The following is a 12,566-nucleotide window of genomic DNA, read 5'->3' as shown; positions in this document are numbered from 1 at the left end:
ATTATAAATTAATGATAACTATCTTCACCTATCACTTTTTGCAATTTTGTACACTTGCACTTGGCAACATTTGACGGTAGTTGGTGCCTCTTGAACTTTACACAAAACCTAAAATATCTTGTATGAGTGAACTTTGTAACGAAATAGATGTGTATGTAGACTTTTTCAGCCAAAGATTTCAGCTATTACATCAAATTAAAACTTTTCTCATTATTAGCCAATAATAAATAAAAATAACTCATCTCTGGCGTAAGAGTTAGGAATTACGAATACTGATCAACAAGTGCGAAAAATTCCCTCTAAAAGAGTGGCATGAAATGTGCCCTTAATCCGAGGGAAGCTTTGGACCCAAGCAAATCAGCTATTTTCAATTTCGGGTTTATGTTAGGCTGACTGAGCTAAATCATATTCAATAATTGAATGCATATATTAAATATTTTAACAAATTTATAAATCTAAAAAATTAAATCTTATATAATATGAAAACAACTTGAAAGAAGTCAGTATGTAAGCATATCCATGCGCATATATAAGCAGTCTGAGTCAAAAAGATATATTAAAGTTCATTTTAATTCTTTACCAAAAAAAAAAAAAAAAGTTCATTTTAATTAAGTGAGCTTAGTCCATAGTTGAAATTTAAGCGAAACTAGACTCAACCCAAACCAAACAATTCTGGTTATTGTCCTCGGTTAAGGCCGGGCCATAAACACCCATTGGTGAGTCAAACTATCCTGTCCAAGCCCAGCCTAGGAGTAGTCTCATTTTTGTTCTCAATATTCACTTGCTCTTATTTAAAAAGTGCCTACACATTCAGCATTACCAACCATGGTTCTATAGAGACGTCCACAAAAGCCTACAAGTGTCGTGACGTAATAGAGCTTTGTGGCATGAAGCGATCACATGGATCATGTGTCCCAATTTTCAATTTTTAATAAAAGTTTCCAATATGCCAATTTTTTTTTAAAAAAAATATTGAAGATACATATATCATATTTTCATTTCAATAAAGCTACATGATTTCAATAAGTCACACCATCTCAGTAAAATATTTGAATATGCAAAAGATATATGTTGAACTCATGTATATACAAGTGGAACAAATATCATTAAGACACATGTAAAAGCCCCTTTTATAAAAAAAATTTATTAATATGTAATCACTTATTAACTCAAGTGTCATTTTTTTATATGTACAAGGTAATAACATGTAAATTGAAACTTATCATAATAAATTAGTGTTTTTGATATGTACAAATATCCATGGTTTTATGAACCATAACAATTTCTCACCACTTCAACTAATCTTTACTCTCTGCACTTTGGTATAATTGATCTATAAAATTCGTGTTGGCCATTTGATGGTTCCATCACATGAACAAGTTAATGGTATACGATACATGAAAAGTTGTCTCGTGTAAATCAAATGTAGAATTAATTTGAAATTCACCAAACAAAATTCCTCATCAAATTGTATTTCTTATTGATTCCCTAATCATGCATTTTATTTAATAATAAATATTACGTTGCTTTGGCTTCAGAGCGATCACCATCAAAAAGGTGCAACTGAAGTTGAATTGCCTTATTAAGCATCTGTGTTAATAATCAAAACAATCAAGAAGATTTAAATTATATTATAGCATGGTTTCATTTATTTAACAATAAAATACAGGAGCAACACACTAGTATATGACCTAGCACCCACTACTCCCTATGACAAATCCTACATAGGATTAGAAACTAGAAGAAACTGCATTAAGTAATAACACTTTAAGATAAACCACAGCAACATATGAGGAACAGATAAATATCTCTCTTACTTCCGCTTCCTAAATAGCATTAGACACAGGGAGAAACTGCATAATGAAGCATCATAAGACGTTTATTACTTTGCTCTCGAAGGATAACCCTAATTAATTTAAGTAGCAACACAACAGTAAAGATAAACCACAGCTAAATATGAGGACCAGATCTATATCTCTCTCACTTCCTCTTCGTTCTCATCCTCACTCCAGCAGCATTTCAGAATAGATCTAGGAGATGCACATCCATCAGCTCGAACAAAGCTATGATACACAACTGCACCACCTGCTCCAAGTACTTCATTGCTCCTTTCTCCACAATAATATCCTTCAATATCCAGGAAAAATTTGTCAACAGGTTTTTCACCAAGCATGTCAATGTGCAAAGCAACAGAAAACTCAGCTGGATGGAAGCATGCTAAAACCCTTTCAACAAGTTCAGTCAGATCTATGTCTTCATAATCATATCCCACGGCTTCAAAGCTTGCATAACTGAAACCATCTTCTGGGGTAACATGAATAGTAGATATTGCACTCCCTTCTATTCCATTCATTGAATACCCACAAGGATCAAATTCAAAATCGCATATGTCAGATTGCGGAAAGATCCTCCTGATTCCAGAAGCTTTGGTCATTAAAGCTGCCGAACATGTATTTTTCTTGAAAAATACAGAGGCCCTTTCCTTATCTAAACCAGTCATACACATCTCAAGGCCATATACGGCTTCTGATGAGCGTTTTGTCTGAGCACTTGCAAAGTAGATGTGCCAAACCTGTGACTTGTCAGGGTCACCCATCAAATAAGCTTTGCTACCAGAACCAAGGTTGCCAAAATAGCTGTCAAGAACGGCAACTTCTTCTGAAAAGCTACGATGAGGGAATGGCTGTACCCCAGGAAAAATGAAGCTTCCACGAGTGTACCTCACAGATTTCACAGTAATGTCAAGGGTATCAGCCAGCTTAAGAATAACAGGGATGGACAGAAGCAATTTCGTAGTCCCACAAGTTTTTATAATAATTTTATAAGGATAGACAAATAGGCTTGACTCCGAAAGAACATAAGAATCAATATAAGCATTTGACAGCGAGTCAACAATAGTGCACTCAGCTGGTTTCAGAATTTCATCCAATTGATCCTTAGACAATGCTCGGAGGCCTAATCCTTCAGGATCAGCAAACACACCACGTTCAAAAAAAGATATCTCAAGCCTCTTTTCATAGCCTTCAAAACCAATAGCTGAGCCTGTCAAGGCCATCTTGACTCGAAGAAATGAAGTGTTGCTCTGCAGATAGAGAACAAGAAAAGCAAGGAAGACGACAAGAAGAAAGAGAAGAGGAGACTAGGAATATCGTCGTATGCAAAATCAAGGGGCTATGTCACAACCAAGGAAATTTCAGGATGGTTTGCGGATGCACTGCACAAGGGAAAAAGAAGTATTAAAAATCAAAGTCAACCAGTCTAATACTAAATGTTTCCCTATTTATCAAAAGAAATGGGGTAGGAACTTACGTTGGAGTAAGCAGCAGATCTGAACTTCTTGATTCCACCGTGCGGTCGAACGTCTTCAATGGTGTAACCGAGAGGAGCTTCGTACAAAAAGGATTTACTACTACTAGACTTCTTCCCACCTTTAGACTCCATCAGTTCATCCAGACCTTCCTACCAAAGAAATAAAGCACAAAATCAGCGACAGTTCATGTGTTTATTTCAACATGGAAAGTAATTACAATGCAATCATGATTTCAAGGTTTGTCCATTGGTGTGGGGGACTAAAATATATGAAATTCTGAAGGGAAAATAGCAATTCGGAATAAATTCACCATGTAGCATAAGATAATATAACCTCTCCAAATATTGAACAACAAATACATCACTATTGTTAAATGATCAAACCATTTTCTTAACCACTAGATACAAACGCAATCAAAAAGAACAGAGAGGCATGCAATTAAGCCCTATATGAAATTTAAATCAACAGTATTCTAAAACGTCCAAAGAGGAAAGAACAATGTTGAGAGATAAAACCCCAAAATCAAAGCTTATAATCAATGTTGAGAATCAAAACCCCAAAATCTTCCTCCCAGTCCCCCCCAAGAGAAAAAGCTTACAATCTGATATAAAAAAAAAAAAAAAAGGTTAACTGACATAAACTTTGCAAATACCCAACGAGACCTCAAGATGCGTTTCAATCTTCAGAATTTCAAGAGAAATGGTAAAAATAGGCATGAAAAAAAAAAATAGAATAACCTATCCCTTAAACAATATAGTCAAAATAATGCGACAACACCCAAGGAAGAAATCTTCATTGGCTCTCTCATTCAATTTATCAGTTCATTCAAAAATTGGATCATATTTGTTCCTCCAAAACATAAACAAGAATCCGAAAAATACTCACAATTACAAGGAAAAAAAGATCGTAGACCAATCTATGCTTCTCAGATATCCCCTTTCAAACTCAGATTTTTGAATCGATATTATCCTAAATCAATAAAAATAAAATAAAAAATCAAACATTGATAGTGTCGCCGGGAAAAAAAAATTATAAAAATTTAAAAAAAAAATCGAATTCGAGATGACTTACAGTGATTGAAGGAGTTGGAGGAACGTGAAGGAACGCAGAGAGAAGTTGAAGCAGAAAAACAATAAAACTGAAGAGAAAATTTGGGTTTAAAGTAGTTTGATGGGTTGTTGTTGAGGAGAACAGGAGGAGGCAATCTCATTATATAGTGGCTGAGGTGATGTTCGATTACGATAATACCCTCATGCTTTTCTAACTTTTGATTGCCACGTCATCCTCCTCCTACAAATTTGGCAAAGAATCTGGTATTGCGTGCCAAACAAGCAGTTCATTCAAAATTATTATTAGATTACCTTTTAATTTAAGAATGAAATCGAGAAAAAAGTGGAAAGCAAATAGTAACATAGCTAATATTGTCTAACTTCCTCGATAACAACTCGTTTAATTTGGAAAATAAATATTTAAAATTAGTTTATTTCTAAAGTGATTTAAGAATATGTTTTGTTCTTACATTTTTAGAAAAATATATTTTTTTCATGTCTAATTTTATCTTTTTTATACCTACTTTATCTTTCAATATCATTAGATCATAATCTTAACGGATATTTATTTTTTTCTCTCCCTTATTAATTATAAGTATAATATTTTATCCCTTATTTTTATAATATATTTTAAATTAAACCTATAATAAATGCAAGCTTATTTGTTTATTTTAAATTAATCTTATCTTATATAAATACTTAACTCTTTTTACTTATGCATATTTCTTTTATAAAATTCTTGCTTAAGAATTAAGAAAGTTGCTAAATAATATTAATTATAAAAAAATTTGTTGCATAAGAATTAATAAAGTTCACAGCTAGACCCTATGATTTGACTTGCCAAAAAAATAGTCGATTCAAATCCTGATAGTCATAACTCCTGGAGAGGGTAGAGAGGCACAAACCTGAAATTGGATTAGTCGGGTTCATTAGAACATCAAATACAAATTAGTATCTATCGAAAAATTATTTTTATTGAAATATTTAAAATTTTAATCATTATTAACCTTCATTTTAATTTATCAATAATAAAGATAAAATTAGGAAAATAATAATTAATGATTCTATTTTTTTAAAAGACAAATGAAATGAGACAACAAATTCTTTTTTCAAAGTGACAGATAAAACCAGATGGAATATCTATCTAATAAAAAAACTAATAAATACTTGATTATGTCTAAGTTCATGTGCTAAAATTTAGATAAGTTAATTTAGTTGATTAATCGAAGATTAGTGGTAATAAATCAAGGAATTACTTACAATGCTTACTTTGATATATAGGATACTGATACAGATATAAATAAATTATATTAGTTTTATTATTATTGTTAACCTTAATATTTGTTTTAAGATTGTGAAATACAAGAGACCACTAACGAGAAAAAAATATTTGGGATGTGCCGGGATTTTGTGCTCCTCTCATTGAGAGGATGACATGTGGATTAAAATAGAATTATTCTCTTCTCTCTCTTATTTTTATTGGTCTGTCTCACCAAATAAAAAAAATAATTCGAAAGCACTTAAAAACGTCTCCCAATAGAAGAGAACTTTTCCATAAGTGTTTCATCTAGCATTGAACATGTGTAAAGACACTTTTTTATGATAAAACTTGTCTAATATGCTATTACTTTATACATATTTTTTTTTTTGGTGAACACACTTTATACATATTTATTAATGAGCAAAGATTCAAATGTTGAAATAACCATTTCTTAGTTCATGCACCAAAAGATTTTTTCATAAGCAAGTTCATACACGAAATGTGAACATATTTGTGTGTAATATGTGTATATATATTTAGAGGCAAAGATTATAATGATCAAATAATCATGTCTTGTTTGAGCAACCAATTTTATTTTATTTTTGTGTAAGTTCATGTATTAATAAGAAAAAATTCAAATGTCAATAGATTACAATATGAAAAAATAATTAATATGATTACTTAAATACCCTTTGTCATAAAAACTAATTTTAATACATAGTATAAGAGTTTTCAATGTTTTAAAAGAAATGGACATTTATGAATAAATGGTAAAATATAAATCAGCAAATTTGCTACCTTTAAACTAAAACAACGGTTCTACATTCTACACTTCTACCTTTTCTGACAATAAAAAATAAGTAATTTTCAAGTAAATAAGATATAAGACAATGGATAAGTTTCCAATAAAATAAGCATATTTTTAAAGTAAAAAAATGTATATTTAAGGTTTTGTTATCTTAATTTGTTGAAATTTAAAGATAAATTTATTTTAGTGGTTCCTCGTGCAATTTAGAGATAGGTAGTGGTTAGTTAAACCACTCCTTGAAGTAACTACAACTTACCTCAAAAGTTAAACCACTAATATTGTAGGTGAAATTTATGTGGGTTGCAATTTACTTCTATTGCAACTAATCTTGGATGATAAAGTAGATAGAGTTTCTTGCGGCTTAAATTTGATACTCTCCCTTTTAATTAATTAATTATTAAATTATTAAAAAAAATATTATTAAAAAAACTATAAATATTTTCTTATAATAATACTCTTATTTTATATTAAGAACTAGCATTTTTGTGAAATCATCATCATTGTATATTACTTATAAAATTTATATTAAAAACCAAATACAATAATTGTATAGTAGTTAATGCAATTATCGTGATAAAAAAAATTACCTAAAATAAATCTATAACAAAATTTCTTAAGAAAATACTCTTATTTTGTATTATTGAATAGGCAGTTCTGCGGATTTATCATCATTTCATATTACTTATAAGAATTGATATTAAAAAATCAAATAAAATGATTAAAGTTGAAGTCAATAATAGTACATGTAATTATCGTGATACATTATTAGGTTAAAAGTTAACAATTTAACAGATTTATCTTTTTAAATAAAGACTGGTTATATTTAATTATTTACTATTAGGTTATATTTATCATCTTTTATTAACATTTCTATTACCGTCTGATCGATCGAATTGATCCATGCATGAATAATTCAGGTCAGTGATAGATAATTTTTTTATCTTATTGTAGAAATAATAAGAGGTAATAAGTATAATCCTGAATTATAATTAAATTATGTCAATAATAATGTAAAGAATGAAATTATTGACGATTAAATTTAAAATTGTATTACAACTAATTTTCCTGAAAATAAAATAAAAAAATGGTTGAATTGAAATAATTGTTGTATCCCTTTCTTTTTTTCTTTTTTTTTTGTAAATGTTTTATCCCTTTCTTTGAATAAGTAAGCAACTTAATTCTAAGAAATATTCTTTAATAACATTTTTAATTCTTAATTCTAAGAAATTTGTATTAAATTAATTTGTTAAGAATTAAAACAAGACAAAAATATGAATAAAATATTAAATTAGTATTTTAAATACTAGTGAGTTTACTATATTAGTTTTTTAGATATTCATGTTATAATTTAATTCTTTGAAAATATAAAATAATCATACATTTTATTTTTTTGTCATGACTTTATAATACTTAAATAAAAAATAGATGTAATAATATTTTAAATTTCAAGAACCTAATGAATTTTTTTGAAATAAAAAGTCATTGTGAATTGATAGCTCTCTAATATTTAAAAGAATAATTACAAAGTTTACTTGAAAAACAAGTATAAATTAGATTGCAGGGACATAGATGTCAACAATGAAAATAACAAGAGATATGACTTATCAAAAGTCATTCGAATTGGAACAGAGGTAGAGGTGGTTCCCTTCATAATCTTGTTTAATCTTTTATTCTTTGTCTCGTAGCTTTCCTTTGGCCACAAAACGAATCTCTTTTGCCATTCTTCCTCACTTCATATTAAGGATTCTCAATTTTAGGTATAAATTCCATTCTCACGCCAACATCATGCACGTTTCACCATTCATTTGGTTCCACATAACCATCATGACTCAGAATACCACAGTTGAGCCCTTCTTCTTCTTTTTTAATGTAATTTGATGGATTTTTTTTTTTTTTAAGGAATCTTGTTTTTTAAAAGTGTGGCTGTATTTAAATTTTAAATAATTAAAAGTATTTTGTAATTTTAATTTATTTATTTCACTTCATTGACAATTTTAGGTTCAAATGTTTTTAAAAAATTGGGATGATTTGTGTTGACACAATCATAACAATTTATTTCACGTCATCGTCCGATGCTACACTGTACAAAAATCTCTAAGAGTCCGTTTGTATTGATTTGTCAAAAAAGTTCTTTTTGTGCCTTCCTTATTTTAAAAGTACTTTTTATAAAAGTTAAAGATATTAATATTTTAAAAAAGATATTTGATTTTTGACTTTTGTTTTTTTTTATAAACTAAAATTTTTAACTTCAGAAAAAAATAGATTTTTGACTTTTTTTATGATTTCTGCTTTTTTTTTAAGCAAGCATCGATCTAAACAGACTTTTTTTCGAAAAGTGCTTTTTTTTATAAAAAAAAAATGCTTTAGAAGAAAAAAAAAAGCCCATCAAACGGACTCTTAAGACTACAAAGAGATTTATCCAGTTTTAAATTCTAACACACCTTAAGAATAATTTGCTTTGGTTTCAAAATACTTTAGGAATTTTTAAACATCATAAAATCATATTTTACTTTGGGAGGGGGAACCTTAGAAGTTAGAACCACTAATCAAAGATTAGACCATGTGTATGGCTGAAAATAATGGAATCACAAAAGTGAAGGAATCTACAGATTTCCTAAATTAATTCATTGAAGCTTCACAAGATTGAATTTCGAACAAGACAGTCATTATCTTTATCTAATATTTCTGTACAAAGTATGTAACACATGCATGGTCACAATCTCAAAAGAATATCGAACCTGAGTGTATGAATTTATAATCCGGGACGCTTGGAAGTCTCTCTTTTTATTCAGAAAGTTTATCATATTGAACCACCTTTGCAATCATCTATTATTATTTCGGAAATTCAGTTACGATCTAAACGTTTGAGTATCCAATAATTTAAAAAATAAAAAATAGATATGATGATTAAGTTAAAATTATTATAATTATTGTGAGTTGCAAATGATAATTTTTATTGTTGTAATAAAAAATGGATTTAGTCATGATGCATATGGGATACAATATAAAGTCTGTTTAACTAAGTGGCTTTTTGTTTGGATTTAAATATCTCAAATATTAATTAATGTGGGTTCATGATGAAAAGAAAATTAAGGTTAAGCCAAAGGCTATTATATATAGGATCAGTTTTTGATATCATTATTTTTTTTTCCCTGAAAGCGAAAGGCTGTATGTAAAATCAGGTTACTTTTTATTGCAAATCACCACTTATTATTATTGACTACATAAGAACAGAATTCTATAATATGTAAATTGGACTCTATTTTTATTGGCATTCGGTCATATTAAATATTGACAACTCTTATATAGAGTAAAATCAATACATGCTTATTTTGTTGCTCGAACTCAAATTGTCTCTACATATTCAAATTTATAAATTTATAATAAATAAATATTAATTTATAATATTTGTCAATTAATGTCAAAATAATTATCATGTCAGCGATACAATGGTAGTATTTAAGCAAATTCTTTCAAAATGTGCTGAAAACAAATTTACCAAAAGGTACCATTTAAATAACATTAATTCCAAATTTTGCTAAAAATGAAATTTATCTCTTTATTTACAGATTTAATATTCTCCCATCAAGATATCTTGCAATTAGATGATTTAAAATAATAATAATGATAAAAATAAATAAATAAGAGATAATTTTGATTGTGATTAAAGGTATAGTTCTCTTGCAAACATTCATAATAAAGATCTTGTAAAGTTATGTGAAATCAAATTTTTTTTTATCTAATTCGGACACCCGAGTCAAAAGTTAAGGGCTTTCAAAATTTTACGGTCAAACTGTTGATTGACTTTTGTGTCACGTGACAGCACCAGCTGAAACACGCCCCACAGGAGAGTGTCTCTCTCCTCAATCACGCCCCAATGCAAAGTGTCTATCTCCTATACTTATGTAAATAGTTTCAAAACGACTACATTTATGTAATTATTTATTAAAAAAAATATTTAATTTTTTTTTGCCTAAGAACTATATCAAACTCACATCTGGTTGTCAAAAGCCATACCAATCGCCTTCCTGGCAGGATTATGTGGAAGCATCATTGACTCTCACTCTATTAGGTGCAACATTGCAATTTAATGGATTCTGCTCTGTTCGCAATAAGGTAAATTTAGATACACACCCAATAAATGATACCTTTTTCTCCTATTGGCATATATAATGCTTGTATTCTTATATAATATTGGATGGTTGTTGTGTTGGGAAAAAATTGGTTCCCTCAAGCTCGGCTCAGGGGCCTTTGTGCAGAAGTCAATCAACAAGATCCTGATCTCGGATCTCGGCAATCCCTCGGCCTGAACTTCACCAGGTCGGGTAGCGCAGCATAAATATCAAAACGAAAAATCACAAAGCAGGAGAGAGAAGAAGAACACAACCAGATTTAACGTGGGAAAACCTTCTTCAATGAAGAAGTAAAAATCCACGGGACTTAGTCCAGATCAAAAATCCACTATGAAAATAATGGTTACAAAATAATCAGAATACACCAATGTGGTGGTTAACTCAACCTCTCCAACAATGGTGATAATCAAACTACCCTAGAGATGTTTCACTCAAACTCTCTCTAGAGATCTCTCAAATGCAAAGCATAAAGCTTTGCTCAAACAATTTTCTCTCAAATATCAGTCAAATAAAATTCTCTCATATGACCTAGCCTTCATCCACAACTAATGAGTATATATAGAGGAGGTGGAAATTAGGGTTAGGGTTTTTAGGAAACCCGTCAAATGGGCTTGGACTCAGCATTGAAGGAGGAAGCCCAACAAATCTCCCCCTCTGACTTCAATGTGTTGGCTTCAGCATCAACCCGACTCCTTCACAGCAGTCTTCAAATTTTCTTGCTGGAACCGGCTTCGTCATCATGTCGGACCAATTTTGGTCAGTGTGCACCTTGACGAGTTCGAGCTCTCCACCTTCCACCACATCCTGGATCCAATGATACCTCACATCAATATGCTTAGTGCGGGAGTGATAGGTCGAATTCTTCGCAAGATGGATTGCGCTTTGATTGTCACAACCCAGCTCGTACTTGTCTTGATCATGGCCGAGTTCCATGAGGAACTTCTTCATCCACAGCATCTCTTTGCTTGTCTTAGTAGCGACAATGTACTTAGCCTCAGTTGTCGATAGTGCAACACATTTATGAAGTCTTGATTGCCAAGAGACAGCTCCTCCAGCAAATCTCATCAAATATCTTGTAGTCGACTTCCTCGAGTCGGCGTCTCCCCCTAAATCAGAATCTGAGTAGCCTTGCAACTCGGCTTTGCCTTATCCAAATCGGAGACATAAGTCGGTCGTACCTCGTAGGTACTTGAAGATTGTAACAGCCCCAAACCCTGTAACATGATATTGTCCGCTTTGCCCTCGGGCTCACGGTTTGGTTTCTTGGGACACCCCACAAAAGGCATCACACTAAAAGAGGTATCCACACCCTTATAAGGCATGCTTCGTTCCCCTCTCCAACCGATGTGGGACATTACATCCTCCCCCACTGGGAATACAGCGTCCCCACTGTACACACCGGTCCAGGGCCAGGCTCTGATACCAAATGTAACAGCCCCAAACCCTGTAGCATGATATTGTCCGCTTTGCCCTCGGGCTCACGGTTTTGTTTCTTGGGACACCCCACAAAAGGCCTCACACTAGAAGAGGTATCCACACCCTTATAAGGCATGCTTCGTTCCCCTCTCCAACCGATGTGGGACATTACAAAGATCCACTTCACTGCTTCCCAGTGCTCTTTGCCGGGGATTGACAGATACCGGCTTACCATTCCAACAGCATATGCCAAGTCAGGTCTAGTGCAAACCATTGCATACATCAAGCTTCCGACAGCGGATTGGTAATGGACCTTCATCATCTCATATTTATCTTCATAAGATCTCGGACATTGCTTCTGGTTCAGCTTTATGTGTCCAGCAAGGGGGGTGCTCACTGTTTTGGCTTTGTCCATGCTGAATTTCTTCAGAATCTTCTCAATATATTTCTCTTGACTCAGCCACAGTAGCTTCTTCTGTCTATCTCGAATGATCTTGATTCTGAGAATCTGCTTTGCAGGGTCGAGGTCCTTCATTGCGAAGGACGAGCTCAACGCCTTTTTCAGGGCGGCTATCCTCGATTTGTCTTT

At 31.6% G+C, this 12,566-nt stretch overlaps 1 protein-coding gene across 1 annotated transcript; it reads right to left on the bottom strand.

The window, feature by feature from the left end:
• Nucleotides 1-1,599: 1,599 nt before the first annotated feature.
• On the bottom strand, nucleotides 1,600-3,199 carry LOC133305857 (S-adenosylmethionine decarboxylase proenzyme-like). Its single transcript, XM_061506099.1, has one exon. The coding sequence runs from the start codon at nucleotides 3,053-3,055 to the stop codon at nucleotides 1,970-1,972; it is 1,086 nt and encodes a 361-aa protein (XP_061362083.1). The 5' UTR covers nucleotides 3,056-3,199; the 3' UTR covers nucleotides 1,600-1,969.
• Nucleotides 3,200-12,566: the final 9,367 nt, after the last annotated feature.

This window comes from Gastrolobium bilobum, unplaced genomic scaffold (genome assembly GCF_033153095.1).
Source record: "Gastrolobium bilobum isolate Gb01-03AN ecotype WA unplaced genomic scaffold, APGP_CSIRO_Gbil_v1 utg20561, whole genome shotgun sequence".
Taxonomy (NCBI): Eukaryota; Viridiplantae; Streptophyta; class Magnoliopsida; order Fabales; family Fabaceae; genus Gastrolobium; species Gastrolobium bilobum.
The sequence above is the reverse complement of the archived record's forward strand: the minus strand, read 5'-3'. Positions and strand labels throughout refer to the sequence as shown.

Excerpts from the sequence above, each read along its gene's own strand:
- LOC133305857 (XM_061506099.1), bottom strand. The coding sequence starts at position 3,055 with ATGGCCTTGACAGGCTCAGCTATTGGTTTTGAAGGCTATGAAAAGAGG.